Genomic DNA, 26,981 nt, shown 5'->3' on the forward strand with positions numbered 1-26,981 from the left:
ACCGAACTCTCAAAACTCAAAGTAGTCAATGGGGTCAGTAGGGGGAAGTAGAGAAGAGGCGACTACGGACCGATGAGTCTGACATTAATAGTGGTGAAATTAATACAAACACTGCAGAAAGAAAATATCTCAAACCTGGCAAATTACAAGTTCCCAAGCAGCAGGGATTTTACTGGGGAAGACTGTCAAATAAGCCTGATTTATCAGATCAAGGTGGAGTCATAGTTTAGTAAGACTTTTGGTACTATGTTACATTGAAGACTAATACATTTATTGGAATTATTAATATTATTACTATTATTATCGGGGATAAGATAAGCTCTAAAAAAAATAGATGGTTTTTCAGAGAGTGTCTAAAGATTTTAAGGCTCTGGGAAAGCCTGATTGTCATGTGGTAGGGAATTACTTAAGTAGGGAGCAGCACGAGAGAAGTCTTGTAGGTGGAAGTGAGATGTGGTTACCAGAGACGAGACAAGGCGCAGGTCAAAGGAAAATCTAACAGGGGGGTGGGGGGGGGGGGGGAGTATTTTGAGATGAATTGTGAGATGAATGAAGGGGTGGTGTTGTTGAGGACTTTGTAGGTAAAGGGTGAATAATTTGAATTGGATTCTGGAGGACAGAAGGAGCCAGTGTAGGGATATGCAAAATGGTGCAGCAGATGTGGAGCGGTGACAGAGGAAGTCTTGCAGCAGCATTTAGGATGGATTAAAGTATATATATATATATATATGAGTGTTGGGAATGCCAGATAGCAGGAGGTTGTAGTAGTCAAGACTGGAGTTGATGAGAGAATGGATACGAGCTTTGGTTGCATGTTGAGTAAGAAAAGAGTGTGGCAATGCTTTTAAGTTGGAGTCAACAGGATTGGGAGAATCTCGATATGCTGATCTTTTGGTAGCATTGGGACATCTATGTGGAGATAGCTAAAAGACAGTTGGTTACATAAGATAGTACAGAAGGAGAAGGTCAGGGGAAGAGATGAATAGAGGAAATTAAAAAGCAACAATAAATAGTAAAAATACTTAATAATTTATGTCTTGACACATTTCATCTAATAAAGACTTCTTCAGTCTTAAATACACTACTATACTATAAGGCCTTTTCTTTTTGTATCACTTTGGAGAGGACTGGTGATATCACCATGAAGTATTACTGGATGTATTGCTGTGATAACAAGCGTAATAGAGATAAACTATTTTTCTTATTATTTCAGGTACGTACATATAACCACAGTTTTGGTGTGTTATGTTCCACTTTTTGGTCTGATAATGCTACACTATTTTTGGTATTTCTATCTCTATTTTTTCTGGGTACGCATGACTAAATAATATATAGACGGTCCTTCCTGCTGAGGCATCCAGGATACATGTGTTGATGGGCCTTTAAGATATCTCCATCTGGTATGCATGTAATCATCTCCTATTGGTTTGTGGATTTTATTCCTAAACTACTGCACTATTAGGTGGCGCTTGTCCTAATTTCCTAATATATACTATATATATATATATATATCACTTAAAAATATAAAAATATGTTTACAAATATATCAATATATATAACTGAATGAATTATATTTACAATTCAAACCTATTTTACAAGTTAATCATTTGATACATACTCATGTAGAAAATATATTGGTTACTCTTTTCTGAATCAAAGTAAGGATCTCACTTTTTTATCAAATATTTTATTTGGTTCATAATTTCATAGCCAAAAAACACCCATTGCAATGCTTAATTTAATCTTTTGACAAACTTTAGGCTTACACAATAAATATAATAATCCTACATCTGTCAAAAATAGATCATTCACTTTGTAATCAAAACGACCACACAAACAAACACTAAAATAAAATAAAAAAAAGCAATTAAAAAACTGAGCTGGATCTCAAAACCACTACTTCATTTTCAAACCATTCAGTAAATGATAACATACGCTTATTCAGCCTCTCAGTCACATCTTGTTTCGCTACAGACAATAATCAATCTCATCACTAAATGTACCTAACAATAAGGCGCACCTCAGGGATTCCCATATTAGTTCATTCATAATGAAATGTAAGCTATGTATATAATTGTAAGACTAGGCAATACCTACAAGAAATATGTCCAGATCACTGTTACATCTCCAAATCAGTTATAATGATTACGTGTTCGGTGGCATATAGCCTTGGCACCACAATGCACTAATTCATTTTCTTATTAAATTCCTTTATTTCAACAATCTCCTAAAACAAACAGTCCTGACGAAAATTACCTAATATAGTATTCCCCAACTTTTTGCTACTAAATAAAGATGGAACATATCAAAATCATATATAAAAGTAATTGAAAACTACAAATAATATAATTTAAATTAAGGACAGTAACTACATGTAAGATGAAATACAATCATATCTCTGCTGTTCACTATATGGCTTTTCTATGTAACACCATTAATAAATAAATTATATATATATATATATATATATATATATATATATATATATATATATATATATATATATATATAGGAGACCTTTTCACTAAGTGTCGCCCATTGTAAAAATGTGTGTTCTTGATACTGTAATGATACATTGGGCCTGATTCATTAAGGATCTTAAATGAATTGGATTCTTATTTCAGTCTCTTGGACAAAACCATGTTACATTGCAAGGGGTGCAAATGAGTATTCTGTTTTGCCCATAAGTTGAATACTGACAGTTTTTTCATGTAGCACACACATGAAAAAACAGAACACTCATTTGCACTCCTTGCAATGTAACATGGTTTTGTCCAGGAGACTGAAATAAGAATCCTCTTCATTTAAGATCCTTAATGAATCAGGCCCATTGTTCTTAAATTGAAGGCAGGTGGGTTTGGGCCAAGGATCAAATCCATTTCCAGGATACAGGTGAAGGGGATGGAGCTGTCTCCTTTCTCTCCCTCCTTTCTCTACAAGAAGTCCTGGTCAGCAGGAAGCAAGTTCTATCTGAAAAAGCTTGTAAGGGGTTAATACTGGGAGTGTCACTTATTAATCTTGGCCATGTCCCTTAGTTAACATAAGTATTTAATTTTCACACTGTTATACTAAGCTAAACACCATGGAATCCTCTGAGCAGGGAGCCAAGAGGTGTATTGGTATGAGAAGGGACAGCCCTGTAACAGAGTTTTCTAACAGACAGCCACTCTCAGAGGATCCCACTATCTAAGACCACGCCTTACCCAGCCCTTGGACCATGAAATAACTAGAGGGTATAGTAGATAGAGTGAGACCCATGGAAGGTTGTTGCGTTTTTTGCTTTCATCTTGGGAAAAACTCCAGCATTGAAGTCTCGGCTCCTGCTGGACTGAGCATCCTGCTGGTACTTTTGCAGCTCAGAAGAATTCCATGGGTCTTGTTACTTGGTGGGCCTGTTCTAGCAGGGAGACCAAGGGCTTGACTCCTACAACGCTGGTAGAGGAGCATTTGGCCAAGTTGCTGGGATTCAGCAAGTCAGGCCATCCAGTTGACTGTAACTCCTTAAGTTAGTGGTGTAAGGGACAGATAATATGATTAACCGGCCAGGCATTTATTTATTGTTTGTTTGTAGAATTCTAGTGACTGTTTTTATTGCAATAAATGTACTGATGCACTTTCTAACTGTATTTGCCTGAGTGACTATAGGATCTCTACAAGGTACTGGGTGTGCTTTCCTGGTACAGTAAGGTGATGTGGGTATAATTAAATCAGATAGGCCCAGTATCTTCACACAAGTCACCTGTTATATTAACCTGTGATTGTGGTGCAACCCGTGTATATTATCGTTTGCTCCTTCATTCACTGGGTTTGTGCAAAGTTGTTTTTTTTGGCCATATACTTCAAACAACATTAACACAAGTGAAGACTATAAACGTAAAGGTAAGACCCTCTTCATTGTTTTCTATTATGTTGACTAAGTTGTCATTGCTCCAATAAAAAGTTTAGTATTCAAGTTGGTGATGTTCCTCTTGGAAGGCTGAGCACCTACCTCCGGGATCAGGTGAGTGTTACAGAGTCCATAACTTCTAAAGCTCTCAGATCCAGGAGGAATAAAATGTATAGGAAATGTAAAGATCCCGACCATGAAGATAGCGCTGTCGTACTGACGCAGCTCATTGGTGTAAAAAATCCTTATTCCAGAATTATCTACAATTCCTGCAAAATAAAGATATAGTATAACATGTGAGTAAAGATAATTGGGAACTATTTCCTTATAATAAATAAGTGATTATAAATATATGGATATCTACTGTAAATAACATCTGTATAAATAGTGAGGTTCGATGTCATCGCTTATAATTGGTGAGTTCTGATGTCATCACTTCATCGTTCATTAGGAAAAGTTGTGTAATATAATGAATAATGTGGCCCCTGATGTAACACAGTGTTGTGGATAGTTATAAAAGCTACCATAAAGTATACAGTATGCTTATATACGTTTATAGTGTGAATTATGGGAGGAACAACAGTGGGAATTGTGCTAAAGGTCACTGAGCCTTGGTCCCCCCTCTCCTAGGACCCTGCCACCATCCCCTAATGACCATTAAAAGAACAGAGGCCACTTCTGAATATGCACCTGACACATGCTTAATAGTTAAGAGCGGTGGTCCAAAGAGGTGAGATTGGCATCAACCGGCCCCTAACCGGTACATTGATCTACCCCTGGTATGAATATTTATGTATAGTGGCAGAACTAACGTCAGAGGGATCCTCCGTTTTGCTCTTCTGATCATTCATGGAGGCCAACACCTGTATAGTTAAGCACCATTGAACTGAAAGCTCCAACTTGTCTCCATGTTGCATGTACCAGCCCCTGTGGATGCTCAGCAGCATAAAGGAGTGGACAGGTATCACTGCACCCCTCCCCCAGAAACAAATAAAAAAACATTTGCATAGGATGTAGTGATTAAGTGTTATGCCTTTGCTTTTATAAAGAGCTGGGAAATATATTCTTATCTTTGGAGATATCAACGAGTGACAAAGATATCAAAATATTTAACAGTGTTGTACATTTTAGGGCATAGCTCATCCATAACAGGAAGGTGACCTACTATGTATTTTATAGCTATTCATACATTGACCTTTCATGGTACATACTGAAGACAAAGTTTATAGTACCCACAATACATCCAGACGTGGATCTAACAAGAGTAATGATCGCCCCTTCAACTGAGCACCTTGGTCATTTGGCTAAGGTGGATCTTTTAAATCGGGCAACACGTATACGGATGCAATCAACCAGATCTGCCTATGTATAGGCACATGCTCCTGACCAGTCACAGTACATTTACATCGGGCTCTAAACCCTATGACTCTAGCCTGAAAAAAAGCATAAGGTTCTGAGCGATTTGACAAGGGCCAAATTGTGATGGATAGATGACTGGGTCAGAACATCTGAATACAGACCGGCCAGAGTGCCTACAATTGGATAGTGAGTGCCATGGAGGAATGGAAGAAGGTGGCCTGGTCTGATGAATCATGTTCCCTTTTACATTGTGTGGACGACCAGGTGCATGTGCATCATTTACATGGGAAAGAGATGGCACCATGGTGCACTATGGGAAAACGGGAAACTAGCATAGACAGTGTGATGCTCTAGGCAATGTGCGACTGGGAAAACTTTGGTCCTGGCATTGACATTGATGTTACTTTGACACGTAACACCTATTTAAATATTTTTGCAGACCAAATACACCCCTTCGAGGCAATGGTTTTCCCTGATGGCAGTGGTTTCAGCCAGATAATGTGCCCTGCCACAATGCAAAAATTGTTCAGGAATGGTTGGAGGAACATGACAAAGAGTTGAAGGTGTTGATTTGGCCTCCAACTTCCCCATATCTCAATCTGATTGAGCATCTGTGGGATGTAATGGTAAAACAAGTCAGAACCATGGAGGTCCTACCTTGCAAATTACAGGACTTAAGGGATCTGCTGCTTTCACTAATATTTTTTTCAACATGCACATTCAGAAGCGTGCGCTAAAATTGGTGCCCCCATAATGCAATGTCATAATGCCCTGTCATAAATAAATTATTATTACCCCCGTTAGCAATCAAATAATATTACCCCTATAATATAGTGTTCAATTAAAACTAGCCCTTTAATACAATCATAAATTGATTTTGCCCAAGATAATTATTAATCAGTGTTTCCCCCTTAATCAATAATGATGGCCCTCATATTTAATACGTCTCTTATGTTCTGAATGGCTGGATACCCCAAAAGTCTCGCAATTTGCGCTATCTCGCCAATCAAAATTATGTTTTAAAATGTGCCGTTTTCTAGCAGTTTGATCTGTGTCTTTTCGCTTAAAATTTCTCGGCTTGTACAGTTGCCATTTTCCTAAAAAATAAGTCTTGGCAATTTCAAACCATGTGGTTTAATAATGTGATTTTATGTGTACTTTGGCCTGTAATAAATCTCACATTTTTCAAACAGCACACAAAATCGCCAAAAAAAGTGTGGATTTGCAAAACTGCACTTTAGTAAATTTATCCCCTTTGTTGCTTGTCATTCACAACCTCAGTGCTAGTACTGCTAAAAGCCACATCAACAATTTTCTCAGACTTCAGTGGCTTTGAAAGCAAGCTGATAATATGGGCATCTATCACACAAGCGGTTAAGGCATTTTGCTGGTATCCCAGGAGAATTTTATCAAAGGTTATCAGACTTAATCGTAGTACCTTGCTTATTTTCAAAGTTGCTGTAATGAATTTCAATTCGGATGTACTGGGGGTCCTTCTCAGTGCCTATAGGGACACCGGTTTCTGGATGATAATCAAACGACTGCAAAGAATAAGATTTAAAATAAAATCCAATGTTATTCTATATTCTGAATATACATTTATCCAATAATCTTACATAGAAAGTGATATCAAACTTAATTTTTGACATATTTGATTACTATCTTTGCCAATATTCTAGGTCATTTTGATGCAGTGCTGAATCGGGAGAGTCAAAGCCTTGTTCTGTGATATGTGTAGGACTTCCATAAGAATGGGTGCGAAGTGAAGATTACTCACAATTTCCTCTTTGTTATATCCAAAATATTTAACTCACAATACTCATTTTCCCATAATAAAACCCGGTATGTGACGATTTTGAGTAAAATTGCGCTGCGCATGCTCACAAAAGGAGTTTACGCCCAGAACACAAGTGAATCCAATTCATCTGCGAATGCAAAGGACACTACAAACAGCCTATGATTTCAAGGGTGAGACGGGGAAGGGAGGGGACATAAGGTTGAGTGCACACAGCAGCACCTGATCGAAGATCTGGGCATCTCCGAGGCTCTTTCGCAGTATCATTTGCGCCAGCTATAGGTGACGGTCAGTATACATGCTAGAACATGTGTTTGCAATCAAGAGCTATTATAATTACGCATTTTATGTACAGTAGGCAACGCATATGCAGGATACGCACAATGCATATGTATATATATATATATATATATAGAATGCACACATAGAAAATAAAATTATTAAAATACACCTGTCAATTAATGTATTTCATGGGAAAAAAAAGCAACTATTTTTCTTTTAATGTTTTCCCATTAACGATTATATTGTTGAATTCATGTACTTAATAACTTTATTTTTCATCTGTGCGTTCTGATGGGACTTTATATGTACATTTGCACTGTGCGTATCCTGCAGTGAGTAGTTTCTGTGTGCATACAGTGCGCACTATCATCATCTTCATCATCAGCTATGTTATATAGCGCCACTAATTCCACAGCGCTGTACAGAGAACTCACTCCCATCAGTCCCAGTCCCAATAGAGCTTACAGTCTTAATTCCCTAACACACACACACACACAGGCTGACTAGGATCAATTTGATAGCAGCCAATTAACCTATCAGTATGTTTTTTTGGAATGTGGAAGGAACCTGCAGGAAACCCACGCAAACATGGGGAGAACAAACAAACTCCACACAGATAAGGCCATGGTCGGGAATCAAACCTATGACCCCAGTGCTGTGAGGCAGAAGTGCTAACTATTAAGCCAGTGTACTATTCAACTAAGAGTGTTTCTTGAGATCCTCTTGTTGCTGAATACAGGTGTACCTGTGTGTAATTTCTGTACATTTTTTTAAAAAAAAGCAAATTACATTCCCTTGGTGTTTCTTAATGAATCAGGCCCGTGGGATGGACAGATATCAGGACAAGATGGAGTAGGTTCCTGAAACTGCTGTACCTCATTTGTGAAGAAAGAATGAGGTAAATGTATTAATAGTAGTAATAATAATAATAACAATGATACATTTTATTTATTTTTAGACTGATTTTCTATTAATAGGATGCAAAGCACTTTACATTTTGCAGGCGGAGAGGCAGCCCTCAGTCGCTATGTAATCAGTCCCTGTATGTGTGTGGTAGGGAATTTAGACTGTAAGCTCCAATGGCGAGCTTATAGTCTAAATTCCCTACTACACATACACACAAGGATCTATTTTTGACACACACTATTGTACCTACCAGTATGCTTTCGGACTGCGGGAGGATAAAGGAATACCAGGTTGAAACTCACCAAACATGGGGAGAAGATACTGGGGAACTCTTGACAAATGGGAGCCCTAGACATTTAGAACACTTAAACTCATACTCGATCTCTGTTCCACTCACTTCTCCGCCTACAGCCCAACCAAACATGGAGGTCATACACTGGGAAAATCTGGCATCACTTCCGTAGCAATCTCCAATCTCTGTTGTGATGTTCGTGGAGTTGGAACAAGCATATATTAGGATGTGATGTACTATCCCAACGGATTCTGGACTAATGACCGGATCGTACTGTATTAGGTAGAAACATAGTAGAGGCTGTTACCGATCGATTTGATAGAAAAAGGATCAAAATTGCATAGAAACTGAAAGGAAAGAATATGCAGGATGTGCAAGAAAAATAGGAATATAGGAAAAATTGTTATAACGGAATGTTGCAGAAATAAATACATATTTTGGGACGAAACTTACCCTTATAATATGATGTTTACTAGATACCTGGGGCATTGGAATGAATGTACAGGCATAGGTGGTATCTTGGTCTGGAATAAGAAACTAGTAGACAAAATGAAATAAAAGCATATCAAGAGAATGCCACTAAAAGTATAAATTAATGTAAAACATTTGGCTTTTTTCTGCAACATCCTCCATGAAGATCTGCCAGGAGAATGTAGAGATTGAATAATCTATCATTGGCAAAGTATATACTGCTATCTACCATTTCTACCAGAATACACTGGACACTCCCAAGCAAATGTACTTTCAAACTCTCTCCTCTTTTCAGGCTTGTAATCTCTCTTTACAGAGCAGCGATGGATAGGCACAGAGCACCGGGTGCTTCAGTATTTGGAGGGGAAGGGAGATTTCTAATGGGCATCATAGTGCTTTTCAGCGCTAGGCGGCCCTCTGAGAGTGTGGCCACACCCCAATCATGTTGTGACCACGCCCCCCACGATGGTGCGGCCTCTCCCCCTGTCCCAATGCCGGGCACTGAGATGCAAGGAGGTATGTAATAATAATGTGTCAGTGTCAGCAGTAGACTCTCTACAGTACATTCTGCTTATAACATTGAAGCCATTTATCTAATCCTATGTTGAATAGATGGTGTTTCTGAGAACAGTATAAGGGCCTATTTATCAAGCCCTAAACAATGACAAAACGACTTTTTCCGAAAAGCTTAGCTTGACCCTGATAGCTAAAGCCATCTAAAGATGCGTTAGACAATCAAACCTATAGGGAAAGCATCACAGAAGAGGGATCTTCGGAAGCTTTGTTGCTTAACGCAACTGGCAACTGCACATACGCAGTAAAGACTCCAGGTCAGATCCCAGAATCGTCACTAGAAAAGAGTCATCGCTGGGACAACCTCCTATCGGAACATCATTTTTATAGTAAACTGTCCCGATGGCAGCTGCAATGACAGATTATACTTAGTGGGGTAAAAATCTGAAAAGCGTTAAACAGACCCTTAAGACACTAAGGGGAAGATTACTAAAGTGTGGTTTTTCAAAATCGCATGGTTTTTTACATATTTTATGTGCGGTCTGGTAACAAGGAGATATACTAAATGCCAAAGCGCACATAAAATAGCGCGGTTTGAAACTGTGCGGTTTGAAAGTGCTGTACTGATTTTTTTTTTAAAAAAATGCAGGTATACAAACCTTGAGTTGAATTGAGCTGCAGTATGCAAAATTGCGTCTCAAACTGCCAGAAAAAAGTAATGTTTTTAGACATGGCTCTGGAAAACATTTGGTTTTATCAAATACAATTGCTTCCAGCCCAATGCTACTATAGCGGAGACCAAAATAACATTTGAGCCCCCTCACCAGGACAGTCCTGCCCAATGGTATGTATGGGACCCTCTTGGTGCACCTGTCCAGTGGGTAGCAGGGTCCAAATTTTGAAATACAGTGCACGCTGCACGAGCCTATAATGAGTCCTCCCTTATGCAGGATAGGCTGAGCGGTGTAATAGACTGCCCCTGATTGGCTGCCTGACTAGTAAGTTGGTGGGATCACCAGAGATAAACTCGTTTTCTGTTGGGAATAGATTGTGAGCTGTTCATCGTTCCAGTAGGGTCTTTTATTTTATTCCACACATAGATTACATCAGATCAAGAAAAAGAAAGATTACAGAAACGCAACCTATATTAAAAAATTATAGAGATAATAATAATTAAAATAATAAAGTGTCCATATTATTTAATTCACTGAAGAGGCAGTATTAGTTATATATTTTAATATAGAGGGGCAACATTAAATGGTTACTTCATTAAAGAGTGTACAACTATTCATCTATAGGGTTATGGAATTTTTTTTAATCTATATATATGGGCCATTACTATTAATTCTTCATTTATAGGGGGCACTACTATTCATTTCATTTCTAAGGGGGCTACACTTACATTCGCTCTTATGGTAGTTCAAGTGCAAGGATGCAGAAGTGCAAGCTGACACCTGTAGTGTCACAAGAGCATGCACTTTATTTTAATATGTGGGACATGGTACCCACTTAATACATTGGGCTGGGACTTGCCTGTAGTTTAGCCTAAACCGCAGATGATTTAGGGATTTTCAAACCACCACACATCGCCAGCGGTTTGAGTTTTCACCCTCCAAACAGGAGGATAGTTAATACTGCAGTTTGGTGCTGAGATAAGCTGGCAATGTGTGGCCATTTGCAAAACACCTCCAAAAACTGAACTTAAGAAAATTTACCCCAAAGAATTTATCCTTAAGAACCCTATTACACCATAACAGGTTTATTTGCTGAAGCAACAAAATGTTCAAAGATGATCAGAATTGCTCTTAGAAGTGAGCACAATTCAGCAACAAGTATTGAAGCTTCCAGTTTACTAAACATCTTCAGAACTTATATTCTGTGTACAGCTAAGTTTAACTTGACATTTCCGCTATGTTGTTTTCAGTGCTTTTTAAAAATTTCCCTTCATGTTACTCTCATCCCTGTTTTCAATATTTGTGTAGCTAATCGCTTTATTCACAAAGTCTATATTTTATACCTTAAGACATTTTAGTGCGTTTCACAATACCCTAACACAGAAAAAAAGCATGTTGCACAAAGCATATTTAGGAATTAAGAATACAAGACAATGTAGTTTTCAGGTCTGTAAGGAGAGGTAAATATGTGTATATTTTCAGTTCTGAATCTCATTGCAGATAATGACTGTACTGTGGGTATTTCACTTCTGATTAAATATATATGAAACATTAAAATACTGAGCAATCTTGTCATGAACTTGTCCCGTGCACCTTGTAGAACGAAGAATCTTTCCATTACTCACGTTCTTGATCCTGAAGTCGTAGGGTATCATTACATCAGGATAGACAATATCTTGAAAGATCTCCAGGAAAAAGATAGATTTCCTGAATGTGTGATCCTCAGTTATCTGGAATTCACTGTCTTCTCCAAAAACGACAATCATCCTCAGCGTGTCATTCTAGAGGCAAATACAAGAACTTCAACAGGAACATGTCCTTTAAGTGAACTCTTTTATCCTCACATAGAACAGCAGGAAAATACTTCTACATGACTGTATGCTTAAGCGAAAAAACTAATTATTTTAATGACAGTTTATAGTATACAAGTTAACCCGTGCATGATACTCATGCATTCTAGTCAAATCAAGCTACTTAAGGTGTTAAAAAGGTTCTTGTCATGCATTTGGGCCTAGCCCAGGCCTCCTCAGGGGAAGAGCGTTACTTCCCGACGCAAGCGCCCTTTTTTAACGTGGTTTTGTCCACATGTCACCACCTCATCATTTTTCTCCATCACCTCATCCTTCATCTTCATCGCCACATCCTTCATCAAGCTTCTTAAGGTGTTAAAAACTCCCCACTGTCACCCCCGGCAACCACCAACCACTCCCAACTGTCACTTCTCCTTCAAGAAATATATAGGCCAGTGTATAACTCTGCCCAGCAGGTGGCGCTGCAGTTTGGTTTTTTGTTTTTTTTCACACACGCCACTAGGCATTTATATAGTAGAAGATAGGTGTCAAAGTATGGAAAATGTGAGTGAATGGAATTTGATAGTTTAACAATGAAGACAGTAGGAGATTTGCTAGTATGGCATACCACCATATACAATTGACCTTAGTCTCTCTCTCATTCTGTCTGTGTATATGTATGTTCGGGAATTTAGACTGTAAGTCCCAATGAGGCAGGGACTGATGTGAGTGAGTTATTTGTACAGCGCTGCGCAATTAGTGGCGCTACATAAATAGCTGATGAAGATGTTCAATCATTGATCATGATTTTTAGTAAGTTTTTAATACCAAATCAACAGATGCGAGGTGTTTTGGAAAACTAAAACTTGATCGTGGGAGCATACACACTCTTGCCACTTCTGACCAAACGGTTGTGAATTGTAATTAAATAGGTGGGTATCATCTTAAATGTGTTTGTGTGCCTATGGTAAGGAAATTAGATTGTAGGCTCCACTGGGGCAAGACCTGGGGGGTAAATGTATCAAGGTGCGATTTTGCAAAATCAGCGATTTTCTCAGGAGAGTTGACACTCGCAGATGTATGAAGCTGAGATTTCATGTAAAATCGCCAGAGATGTGTTTCGGTCAAAAGCGCAATTTCCAAAATCTATAGAGATCAAACTCCCGACTGTTTGCCACTCCAGCTATACAAGTCTGAAATGTATGAGGCTACGATTAAGCAAACTCTCCTGAGTTTGCTTTAAAATATGCCAGATACAACACGCTGCATCCTAGCAGCGTGTTCAGTAAACACATCATTGTTACACTGTCCTGGTATAGAGTCGGAGGTCCGGCAGCTGTCAAAACTGAGAAAAATAAATAAAGGTTTAAAAAAAAAAAAAACCCGTGGGGTCCCCCCTCTATTCACTATTAACCCTAGTGCTGCCAGCCTACTGCTGCTTACGTGAAAATCAGGGAAAAAAATTTGCGTGCGATCCCCTCGATTTTCACTTAACCAGCACTAGGCAAACCAGCCTGGGGTGGGTAGCACTATAGCAGGGGGACACACAAATTTATTCCCCGATTTTTTTTCACGTAACCAGCAGTAGATTGGCAGCACTAGGGTTGATAGTGGTAGGATAGGGGGACCCCACACTTTTTTATTTTTTAACTTTTATCTATTTTTATCACTTTTGACAGCTGCCGGCACCTCCGGCTCTGTAGGCAGGGACAGTGTAACAGTGATGTGTTTACTAATCCCACAGCTAGATAATGACAACACAGGAGAGTTTGCTAAGTTTGACATCGCAGCAAATCGCCAGAGATGACCAGCGATTTTGAAGATCAGGGTAAAAATCGCAGCTTAATACATTTGAGAAATTTTTGACTAAAATCGCAGGTTATCACCCGCAATTTGCTGCGATTTTAACGCGCTGAAAAATCGGACCTTGATACATTTACCTCCTGATGTGCATAAATACATTATCAGCCTGCACAACACTGCTGAATTTCATGGCACTATATAAACTAAGGATAAATAATTGTCCTTAAAGATAACTCCGTATTTGATAATAAATAATACAACTTTTATCTCTAGTTTCAGCACCAGTTTTCACATTAGTTTAGAGATAAACAAAGGATTGCTTCTTTTAGAATAAATTAATTTTCAATATTTTAAGGGCAGTTTAACTCTTCCTCTATAGACACTCCCGAATGAATTTATGTACTGACCTCAATCTCTTGATCATTAGGGTCACATGTGAACCATTTGCGCCAAACTCTCAGAACGCTATGAGTATCGTTGCGGCTTAAGTTGATGAGTTCATAATTCTGTGTCTCGTCCTTCACTGGTGGCCAATCCCCTTCCATGTGAGCATCCTACATAAGGACAGAGCTTGTGTTAGTAAGGTGGAACTGGGAGAGGGATAATGGTGGCTCTATGCGTAGGCCAATAATCAAAATCTTTCCAATAATTCAAGAATTCTCAATCTGAAATAAGAAAAATGTGATTTGTTTTTCGAAGAGAGACATATTGCAGCTTATTTAGCAATACAGTGCATTATGTGGGAATGTATTATATCCCATAGCAATCAATCAGGCTATAGCTGTATTGTTTGTATTATAATTACTACCCTTTATTGTTACTAAGATGTACGTTTCTAACACCCAAAACATGAAATGTTATAAAATTGAGGCATTATATATTTGTTTCAACCAGAAGCAATAAGAAACGGCTTTCTGGTTTGCTGTGTTGATCATAGATGTATGTGTTCTGCTTAGTTCTAGTGGAATTAAATATAAATACAAATATATTATTCTGTACAGCAATATTGGCTATACATATAAATAAGTTAATGTGCTTATTTTTAAACACAAGGTAAAACAATCGACCATTTACAAGTTTGTAAAACTGTAAAACAGGTTCCCTTTATTGAGTACACAATAGAAAGCTATGAAAGTATCCTTTAATTCATTTCAGCCATTGTTCCTTACAGAGTCAAATTATACAGATCTTCCTCTACGGGCATCTGAGCCACAATGAGAAGATTTTCTAACCAATACAATAATAGAATTTTAGCGTCAGACTCACATAGAAAAATGGTTCTTCTTCTTCATTCCAACCTCCCACTACAAAATCAGACCTATTCAGAGATGCACCAGGGCTCAAACCCAAAGCTACCCACGATGCTAAGGGTGTCTGTATCTCCAACACAATCTCCTGCATCTCTCTGTCATATCCCCATTCCAGAAGAGCGACATCTTCACTTTCTTTAGATGGTATCTCTCGGGAAAATGGTAAATCAAGAGGTCCCTGTGACCTTAGGATGGGGAGGACCCCAGTCAGCAGAAGCCAAACGTTCCTCCACATTGAAACCTTCCTAATCTTCATAGTGAGAAGTTCTCAACTGGACAATGTACACCATGGTGATGCATATGTTCTTGAATTCATTATTGGAGAAATCTGTGTAGACTTTTATAAGAATCTACTGGAGGTGTATCTTACATGAACTTATTCCTGTTTCCTCTATAGATGTTATTGAAAAGCAAAGTCACCTTATCTTGTAATTAGGATCCAGATAATATTGTATTCAGGTAACAGAAGATGATAATGGTTCTAAGCGGCTATTTTTCACTCCTGCCAAGAATTATATAAGAATTATGTCACATTTTCTCCACCTTGACAATGGATCCTTAGACTCATTACAGCTATAACAGCTAATATCTGAGCCTACTCTTCATGAATAACATGTTTATGTCCTTCTACTAGACTGTTTATTCTCCAGCTTGCTCATTGCTTTCTGTTCAACAACTCTACCACACATCTTGGTAATAAGATGTAGAATTGAGTAAGTCTTCCAAATTTCGACTTCTGACCAATTAGATTCTTAGATCTGCCGGTTAAAAGAGCTTTTCCCACAGAACGTCCTGTCCAGTTACGTTCCTCCACTGCTAGAGCTCCCTCTTTGTCCCCGAAGAGGCTTTTATAAGACAATATAGTGTTGAAATTACAATACAGTACTTATAACAATTTGAACCACATCTATTGCTGTACTTACCTGAGTGAAAAACAGGTATTTATAAGACAGAAGTGTAACTGCAACAATTAGAATAAAGTATAGAAAAATAATCAAGCACAGTGACCATGGTATGTAGTTAGGTGAAAATAAAGCATTTATTAGATGATTAAGGGGAAATGTATCAAAATTCAGATTTCTGTGCACCACACATCACATGAGATTATCAGCCCCCAACTGCAGGAGCAGCAATAGACTTTTATGGGGGAAATTACTGAAGGGGGCAGTATAAATGTATAATTATCTATGGGGCAATATTTATTTTTATATTAAGAGGGCTATATAATTTATCCATACGATAAGGGATACAGACACTTTTCTGGCGCTACAAGGATAATGTGTATTCAATAATGTGGTAAGTTGTTTACTGTAAAATACCTATTAATGACATACTGCAGATTACACTTCACTAAGCAATGTAGACAGCAATGTGAGAGTATGTTGGTAAACCTGTGCAGAGGTCAAACTTCACTTAAGAGACACAGGGGCTCACTTGCTAATAAAAAGTGCACTTAACTATGGCAAAGGATCAGATAATTGCTTTCATTGCTAACTTACTTTAGATGGTAAAAAATAATTCTGATTGGCTCCTGTAGCAAATACATGCAGGAATGTTTCTCCATTAATACAAACAAGAAAAATGACTGTGAAATTGGCTACTTTCTACTTCTATAATGTTATGGTCATGTGACAGTTGATGTTGCATTGTGATTGGCTCGTTTTCCTTTGCTTGACAGTGATTGGCCTGATTCTACAAAGCACAGTTTTTTTTACAACTTCTGAATCCCACTTGAATCAAGACAGATTAGCAAAATTACTGTGCGGACTGAAATGTAAGAGATTTGCAAAAATTTCAACTATATTTAGATCAGCACATAGATTCACCCAACTTGCCAAATATTCTGTGCCTCTTATTATTTATGTCATCGCTACTGATTTCTGATTTGTGATTTATTTCTGTGTCTGGTATATCCACACAGCAATTAAGGGGGGGAACTTCGACACAAGTGCTCAATGGGCACATTAGGACACACTCTCTCTTGTTTTTGGTACTGTGCCTCATTCACTGAACATATCATTACATAACTAATCAATTAAATCCAGCCAACTGATAAAGGTTGAATTTACACAATCATTGGATTCAAATGTACTGGGATTGAGTTTCTAGAGATAAGAAAATAAGTTTCATGTTAGTGATAAGAAAAATATCCCAATGACCTAAATATACAATAGTAGAGAAAGACATGTAAAAAACCCCACAACTCACTGATAATGATTTTATACTGGGATAATGCACCCCCTATTGTAAATGAACATGATATTAATCAGAATCAGAATATCAAAATACACAGTGTATACACAATATATTTTTGTATATATATATATATATATATATATATATATATATATATACATATAATTATAATAATATATTAGTGCTGTTGATGGTGTCATGATGTATAACTCAGTTCCATTGACTGTTAGATTGACCAGAATGTCTGTTAAGTTCTAGGCTTCGCCCCAGCTCTAGTCTGATTTCCTCCCTCCTCCCACTAAGACTGGCACCTTCCACCTCCCTTAGATAAAGGCGATTAGAAATGTTTGTTCTGTTTGGCCTGTTTGTGTCAGTACAGTGCCCAATGAGATGAGACCCATGGAGCCACTTCATAAGGTCTTTACCTACAGCAGCCCCCTTTCTTGTTGCCCCCTGAACTTCACTCATACAAGATGGCCGGGACTGTGTCATGAAGATTCCATCTTGGATCTCATTTCCTGTTTGGACCTATAAAAAACACTTCCTGTTTTGAAGCCTTTGCTTGTGTATTGTGTTTGAATCTTAACCAGATTCTTTAACAGAACCTTGCTCCCTCTTGTGATTTGGTTTGATATACTTTGATTCTTCCGCCGGACCTTTATCTGCTTTGGGACTATTGACTTCACTTGTTGGATACTTAAATTTGCGTATTAAAAAAAAATCATGTTTACTTTCAGACTACCTGGCTATTGGATCCCATCTTAAGATACCAGAGGTGTGACACATGCCCTCTGATCACATTACTGACCTAAGGAATGAGTCACCTCAGCTGCACCTGTGAATATACTCCGTTCCGTTGAATAGAGACCAGGAGAGCATCATAAACATATGTTTCAGCGGTTCTGGCTGGAGGTGCTTAGCAAATGGTGCGACAAGCCAGAAGCACACTGGTTCCTGATTGAAAGATGCCGGCCATCGTTGCTATGAAGCGCCAACCTCTGATCATAACAGTTTGCAAGAGCTCATTACAACAGACAAGGGAGAAGAAAAAGTGTGTTCAGAAAATGAAGCACTCTAATGGGCATGAGCTTTTAAAATTTTATTTAGTAACTTTATTATTGTCATTAGACTTTTAAAATCATGAAGAATGAATCCTTCAAAAGACTAATAGCGAAATATTAAAAATTGGAAAAATGTAATTGCCATAAATAATAATAGCTGTTAAAAAGGTAGAAAAAAGCTACCTAGCTGTGCTATTGCTCAGTGATGTTATTTCTCATATATACATCTATACTAAATGAGACCAGCTGGTGGATGATAATCCATAATTAGATGCCACTTATAGCTATTAAGGTACCATCATGATAGAATGTTCTTCTCAATCTTATTCTATAGATACCTCCTAACACTTATGTATATAGGGTTTTGAATTTCTATGGAATCTGTCCACATATTCACAGCTAGGGTTTTGTAATCCCTATTACTTTTCTTTTACTATTCTCCTTTCTGGAGTAGTGTGGGGAGGAGTATTCATTCATTCATTCATTATATAAGCAGGAATCATTCACTCAAGGTCAATAATCTCCCTTTCAAATATGGTTGTGGGAGCCTCTATTCTTATCGAACTCAAACTAAGCATGCTAGATAATCTGAATCTTCCCTGGTTATCTAGAAGAGCGGTCTCTAAATAGCTTATCTAAAAATATTATAATTATAGAGTCACTGAGAGCAAACAGCACAGCGTTGCCGACGCGCGTTTCGCTAAGAGGTTTTATCAGGGCAAAGCCATAGCTCGGACTTGTTTTTCCATCACATCCCGCAGATGCTCAATCGGATTTGGATCTGGGGAATTTGGGGGCCAAGTCAACACCTTCAACTCTTTGTCATGTTCCTCAAACCATTCCTGGACAATTTTTGCAGTGTTGCAGAGTGCATTAATTTGCTGGAAGAGGCCACTGCTATCAGGGAATAACATTGCCATGAAGAGGTGTACTTGGTCTGCAACAATGTTTAGGTAGCTGGTACGTGTTAAGTAACATCAACAGGAATTTCAAGAACCAAGGTTTCCCAGCAGAACACTGCCCTTACCAGCTTGCTTTCTTTCAATAGTGCAAGCTGGTGCCATCTCTTCTCCATGTAAATGACGCACACGCACCCATTCACATGATGTAAAAGAAAACATGATTCATCAGACCAAGCCACCATCTTCCATTGCTCCATAGTCCAGTTCTAGCGCTCACGTGCCCATTGTAAGTTCTTTCGGTAGTGGACAGGGATCACATGGGCAGTCTGACCGGTCTGCAGCTACTCTGTCCCATACGCAGCACTAAAGAAAGATATTCAGCACTGCAAATGTAAACAAACATAGAAATTTAGGATTACATGGAAACTTTTCACAGTTTGGATTTTTTTTTATAAATTAAGAAGGTTAGACACTTGTGCATGTCAGTATAAAGTACAGATAGATTAAACCTATTAGTGTGCTGGCTATTCACATGGTCACGTTCTCTAATGAGTAAAAAGAAATAGTGTGTAAGATGCGAAGAAGTAACGCAGCATGAGATGTGAAGTCTGCAGAAAATGGTTTATTAAGACTTGTCGTTCCCTAGGTTAGATTCTAAAATACCAAAGAGTTTTCAAAGAGTAAGACTTACATGTTAGAGGTCAGTATAAATATTGTATAAGATTTTTATATTCTTCTCTTTAAATAATAAATGAGATGAGCAGGTTTCCAAAATATAATATTTCTATTTTTATTAAAAATATATTATACATAGATACAGCCATACTGGACGAAGCAGACATACGCCTAGGGTGTCAAATGCCAATTGATAATCTATATTTGATTAAGTCATTCTTTTATAGAAAATGTTACTCATCATTACTAAACACGCCTTCCCAGCTTACATCACTGCTGGCACTCTAAGTCTCTATCATTACATAAACATTAATTATCATTTGCCAAACCAAACCTTCTGGCCCATAGTAAGAATGACATCATATCATCAATCCTCCTTATAAATGACATGTCCTTGGAAGGGCTCTTGGATGGGTCATCTCAACCTTTTTTTAAAGTAACAATGTCCTTGGCCTTGTCCGGCCATTGTGAAATAAATTTAGGAAAAACCTGTTTCTTGTTGTTCTTATTATGTAATATGTTATTGTGTAATATATAGAACCAAGTTCAATACTTTTTCCCTCTTAAAAGTACAGACACATAAAATACAAGATCATTGGTTCATTCTATTGAACTAATTGGTAATATAGGATTTTTCTTAATTATTACTTTGACTATATATATATATATATATATATATATATATATGTATATAAATATATATAAATATATATATATATATATATATATATATATATATATATATATATTTCTGTAGATTCCTTCCTTACACTACCTCTGGTGCGCCGAAAGATAGTCCGGAGCTTACACTTAGTTACTAACATTTATCTATATAGAGCCAGCATACTCAGCAGCAATTTTTGAAAGGATAACTCATATGATAAATTATCTCCACTGTATTTTTGCTCAGCGCACTCCTTCGTTTACATGTGTGTGCAAATTTGAAGCGGGATGTTCTAGGTCATAATGTTGCCGATACGAACATCTAACCTTTAACACCAGCACTGAATAGTGATGTAAGTCTCCTGGTACTCTGGCACGGCAATGCTGTGGTGTGACACAGATTTCATCCAAGTTGTTGATGGTTGTGATTGTTTGTTTGTAATTATATTAATACTCAGTGTCCCAGGGTCTCAGATTGTGAAAGGAGATTCAAAATCCCAGGAAAGACAAAGTACCTAGCTGAAAGCCGGATCACCTGGAGATGAACTATGGCTCAGTTACAGGAATTATTTTCTTAATACAGTTGATGGCAAAGACTGTTTATAATCCGTTCTTCCTGAGATGATCTGTGTGTTACGCAAACATTAAGAAACTAAGCAGTGTTGACATAGCTCAATAGTGATCAAGATATTTACTATGAAAAGAGCACGGCTGTGATTTCTGTAAAAAGGGAGATGACACAAAGTATAAATTCTGCAAGAACAAAGCAAATGTCAACAACAGGCCTCATTTATAAAGTTTAAAACAGCGGAGGAGCGTTGTAAAATCTCAGTTACTCCTATATTTCCTCAAAAGTTCATGGGTTTAAGGAGCCGCATGGTGGCGTTTTCAAGCCCAGAAGCGCTTCTAGTTTATGGAAACGTCTCCCGAGAATGGGGAGTAGACGTGCACATTGATATGTTGTGGGCAGACCGTCATTGAATTAATTATTTATTCAAAGATTGCATTAGCGTAAACGATACCTGCCACTTGCACATAGCAGATGCAGCTTTTTTGTAAGCTAAGCCAATGTCCTTGAGACTATAGCATTACCTCTCAATAGTTTTGATTATGGCAGGACTGTCCTAAGTATCAGAATCAGAAATGGGTGTGGCTCACTGAGAAGTGGGCATGGATAGGCGGGTCTGGGCATGGTTTGTTGCGGATCGGTCCTGGTTTGGATAGATCACGGGAGGAGTTTAATTTGTACCGATTTTACTTTTTAAAATGTTGGAAGGTATGTCTTATCAATGCTGATGGGACTAGTGACATCACTGAGGCATAATGAAGTCTGTGCCCCATGGCTCATTGAGGCCACTAGTCCTCACTCATTTGCCTGGCTGAATTTTTATCCAGACCACAAAATATGGCTGTCTCTACTATTGGCTGTCTTACATGACAAAAACTTGATAGAGAAAAAAATTAGACTGCAAGTTAGCACAAATCAGAACATAATGCAAAAAATGTATTCAAAAGCAAGTACAAAGGTATATAATAGCTACTTGCTGAAAATATACTTGGAAAAGGAAGTCCAATATTGCAAAATCCAGGTAGACCAGAAGGTTCAGGCAGCAAGGTAATGTAGGAATCTGAGAAGTCAGGAACAATACCAGAGAATTCAGCATAAGTACGCAGTCAGACTAGGCCTGGGACCCTAATAGAATCTCTCCAGGAAGGATGAACAGAATGATCTAGCGGTGAGACTCAGCCAGTTTAGCCAGATTATATAAAAACTTTAATTATAAATTCAGATGCAAGGGTATAGAACATAGCAAACTCCCGAATTCCGAGTCCATCTCCTGGACTCCAGGGAGAGCAGGCATTTCTCCTGCATCCTGCAAATCTTCCTATGAAGTGGGCTGGATGGGGGCATCCATGACGCAATTCATCACAAATTGTGTCATTTTTGCCCCCTGAAAACTATGTGTATGTGACAGGTACACTGTAACATATAGTTTTATGTTTCTGCAGGCTATAAACACATTTATGGAGTTGTGTATACCTCTCCGCTGCCTGCTTGCTAGTATTTTCAGTCTGGTCATCCTGACAGCGGATACCATTGATGGTAGCTCATGGGCACAATCACTACATCATGCCATAGGCTATTTTGTTGTGATGAAATTATAAAGCATTAAGAACATGATCGAAATTTGATGATCGGATAGCAATTTCTTCCACATGACATTTTTAATATGTTAATATTCCTGTGCAAAGATCATATTGTAGCTGGATAACTTAGTACAGATGGATGGAGTAGACTTCTGGAATGCTCAGTTCACACTACCTACGCGTTTTGCTATTCTCCAATGACTATCTTCATTTACATAACAGACTTGTAGCTCAGTAAGTTGCAATTTGTCCCTCTTGCATTTAAATTGTTTAACAGGATGGGGAGGGGAGATAGATAGGGAACACTGGGACTTTATCATCATCAGGTTCAAGGGAGGAGTTCATACAACAATTGCCACCCCCACAAAGCACAGGAAATATAAGGTATCAGTCATTCTATCTTACATTTGTGAAATGTAACTGTAGTTTCATCTTTTGTATTTCAACCCATCAAGAGAAAGGAGTAGAACTGGTGACAACCTCAGGTTGAGACTCTATATATATATCCTGAATAAAAGCAATGACATAACTGGGATAACATCCCATTCTAGAGATCAATGAAAAGGTTTATGAGATTTATTTTCTTACCTATAATCCTTTAGACTCTTCACACATAGGAGGTCACATATTGTTATGTATATTTCTGCTAATACTAAAACGATCAAATAAGCGAAATCTGAAATTAGAATTTTGCATAATCTCTTTTTATTGGTGTTTAAACACAGCTTAACTAAGTGTCAGGAATCTCTGTCCTCCTGATTTATCTAGGCTGTTTGGTCACTTTGCTGCTTTACCGATCTGAACAGATTCATAAGAACATTGGGCAGATGTGAGCGCGTCTATGCATTAAGCTATGGAGGAGCGTGTACAGCGAGAGCAGGGTGTCAGGCTAAATTCATTTAAAGATTTAACTCTCTTGGCATCCCTCATGCCAGTATGACTTGCGTTATATTGCACTGTAAATGTATTGTCACTTGGGACTCCAGGCTATTGGCACCACAGAGACTGTTAGCATATTTCACAGGATGTGTCAGTCAGTTGGGAGCATGATTTCACCCAGAGGGTTAGATCAGGAGGTGGCTTGTTAATGAAAAAGGTCAGAGAAGAAAGGCCAGACTGGTTCAAGCTGGCAGGGAAACAACTATAACTCAAATAACCAGTGGTATGCAGAAGAGCATCTCTGAATGCACAGCCTGTTGTTCCACTCTTGTCAGCTAAGAAAAGGAAACTAAGGTAGTGGGCACAAGCTCGCCAACACTGACTAGTTGAAGATTGGAAAAATGTTGGCCTGTCACTGATTATCCTGTTTGCTACTGACCCATGACCTTTGAACTGTTCCTGGTATTGTCTTCTGTATTCCGGTTATCCTCCACTTCTGTGCTACAGTCTCCGTAGAAAATTTTACTACTCTAGTGTGAAGTCCTGGGGGCATCCAAGTACCTACGAGTGCTACCAGCTCTATGGGAAAGGCATCTGCTATAGGTGAAGACCTCTGTCCATGTGTTCTTTAAATTTATCTTGGCATCTGTTAGCCATAACAATTTGGATATATTTCAGGACAGTTCATTGTGTCCTTTGCTATTTTTACATCACATACATGTTGACTTTTGGTTAAAAAAAATTGTTAAAACAAACTAGAAAAAGACAACCTACATAGTTTTGTCCTCTCAAAGTTTCACAGAGCAACAACACCAAGAGCAGCCTGAACACAAGACCCACATGGTGCAAGAGGCCCATTAGGAGGATGGCACACAGGAGGAGAGACCAGAAGAGGAGCCCCAAGAGGAGGAGGGGCCACAGTATGAGGGCCCAGAGGAGGAGGTCCTGGAGGAGGAGGGGCCACAGGATGAGGTCCCAGGAGGAGGAACCAATGGTTAAGGCCTAATGCAGATGAAGTTAAATATTTGTAACATTTTATCCTAGCTGAAAATCCTGCTGTTTTATAGCTATGACACTGTGGATCTGATTCATCTTCAGGCATAAATGCATTTGCATGTTTAATCTTGCTAAAAATAGCTCTGCACATGTACCAGAATGGGATTTATGCCAATGAACGCAATTTCATGCAATTCAGGGACTTGCTGCCGACGGCTGCACACTATGTGCAGGTCCGTTCGGCAGTGACAGTGTGCTGCCCGGCTTCTCTGATTGTGTTAAAAACACAATCAGAGCAGCCGGGCAGCACACTGTCACTGCCGAACGGACCTGCACATACTGTGCAGCCGTCGGCAGCAAGTCCCTGCCCCCTGCCCCGATCGCCCCCCCCCCCCCCCCCCCTGGATCCGCCACTGCCCCGGCTGGCTTGTCATGGTAGCGTCTTGCCAGCAGTATTCGTTCCATAAGACGCACACACTTTTGGGGGGAAAAGTGCGTCTTATGGAGCGAAAAATACGGTATCTTTGTGAGCCTTTCGGAGCATTTACAGACATTTGCATTGCAATATATTTTTAGCAATGTATAGACGTACTTGCATACATTAGCATAATAGTTTAATTTTTTAATTACATTAAAAAAAAAGAAAAAAGCCCTAATAATGAAGACTTTATTATACTAATATTTTTTTTCTAGGTTCATAACCCACAACCTCCCCTGCACATTCTCATCGGTAAAATAGTATATAATATTTATAAATTGGTTGTACAGTTTATTTAAAGTTATTTTTGTTTTTTGGTTTATAAAAAAAGTTTGATGTTCTAAAATCCCTTTGGGGGGTATTCAATTAGGATTCGCGGACGTGATTACGCGCGTCTGCGCTTGTAAAGTGCCATTACGGTACAGCAACATCGCGGATTTCTGTGCACACAAAAATCCACAACGTTGGGTCCTGTGCAGCCGCAAATCCTAATTGAGTTTTCCTCTTTGTGTGTATTTTATTTTTTTCTAAGCAAATGTGTAAAAATGAGACTTATATTAGTTAGTGAAGTATGTAATAAAGGGGTTATTGTTAACATCAAATAGTGCAGGTAGATGAGGTAATGCAGTGAATGTGGTTTAATTGTCAGGAAACATCAATGTTTATGAGTAATAAAGTCAGTCAGTGTAATTAAGGAAATGCACCCATGTGTGTACCATTGCTCCAAAATTATGTAGAAGAGCAAATAAAAGTTCAATGACCTCGGTCTCTAATTGCATAATTTTTATGTTGTTTTTTTTTTGTATTCACCTACTTGTAGTTCTCTATAAATAAAGAGGAATTAAAATAAAACTTAATGACATTTACGTTTGATTTTACATCCATGTTCAAGTCCAAATGTATTACTCCTATGCGCTTGTATTTGAATACGGATCGACGTATGCACCAGTAATGTGTGTGTCTTTTATAATCCAATGAAGTTGCGTTCAGGTTGTGTCCGAAGATGACTTAGGCCCTATAAGCCTTAGATGACTCAATGTTGGCCAAACAAGATTATCAAAACTGGAATGGGTTAACTCAGGGAGGTTAGCAAAGCTAAATTAATCTTCTGGGACTAGACTCCCTTTGCTGAGGACACTTATGCAAGCCTGTTATCTCCAGACTTTGGGGAGCAACTGCTGGCATGGGGTCCATGAGTGAGAGGAGCAATAGCCAGAACCCTGTCCAGCCCCTGGGAGATTAGGGCTGACAATCAGGTAGCCTGCAGCGTTTGTTCCTTCCCTGTACCCAGAAGCCACAAGCTTGGGAACCAGAGCCATGATGAGACTGTGCCTGGAGACCAGAACACTCCGAGATTCAGCTGTGAGATCGGGGAAGCTAGATGTCAGGACTGGCTAGAGGTTACGGCTCCTGCTAGACTGATCAAAAACCGGAAGCTACAGCAAGAGACTGCGAGGAACAATGATCTTATTCCTTCACACTTGTTCCCTGTGGGTCTTGCCCATCTGTGTACCTGCCAAAAGTAGAGTGACATGAAAGCAAGACCACTGCCTTGCCAGCTGTGGGAGTGGAATCATTCTAATGCCAGTTTGAGTGGATACCCCAGGGATGACTAGAAGGACACCAGTATCAAATTGCATTGAATTCCCTGTGTTTTATGTTACAGCTGTTAGTTAGATTTCATTTAACACTTTAAAAAATGTTCTTTAGCATTAATGGTGACTTGTGTTAAATAAAATTAAGCACTTTTTATTCAGATATTTTCCGGGGTGTGAAAAATGCTCACATCCACTGTACTAAGGGTGTGTGATAGGCTGAAGGTAGCCCAGGAAAGCACAGACTGGCCAAGTTACTCTGATACATTCTCTGCTGGTCGGTGCTGGAAAATAGCCTGTGGGTTCC

At 38.6% G+C, this 26,981-nt stretch overlaps 1 protein-coding gene across 1 annotated transcript in view; it reads right to left on the reverse strand.

Annotated features, from left to right (window-relative positions):
- Nucleotides 1-15,337, reverse strand: part of LOC142160671 (DBH-like monooxygenase protein 2) — a 29,283-nt gene extending 13,946 nt beyond the window's left edge. Inside the window, exons 1-5 of the mRNA XM_075215528.1 lie at nucleotides 15,038-15,337; nucleotides 14,179-14,325; nucleotides 11,804-11,959; nucleotides 6,684-6,786; nucleotides 3,989-4,155 (exon numbers count right to left, since the gene is read on the reverse strand). Coding sequence (XP_075071629.1) covers nucleotides 3,989-4,155; nucleotides 6,684-6,786; nucleotides 11,804-11,959; nucleotides 14,179-14,325; nucleotides 15,038-15,337 — 873 coding nt within the window. The remainder of the gene's footprint in view (nucleotides 1-3,988; nucleotides 4,156-6,683; nucleotides 6,787-11,803; nucleotides 11,960-14,178; nucleotides 14,326-15,037) is intronic.
- Nucleotides 15,338-26,981: the final 11,644 nt, after the last annotated feature.

The sequence above is a fragment of the Mixophyes fleayi genome, chromosome 6 (genome assembly GCF_038048845.1).
Source record: "Mixophyes fleayi isolate aMixFle1 chromosome 6, aMixFle1.hap1, whole genome shotgun sequence".
Taxonomy (NCBI): domain Eukaryota; kingdom Metazoa; phylum Chordata; class Amphibia; order Anura; family Limnodynastidae; genus Mixophyes; species Mixophyes fleayi.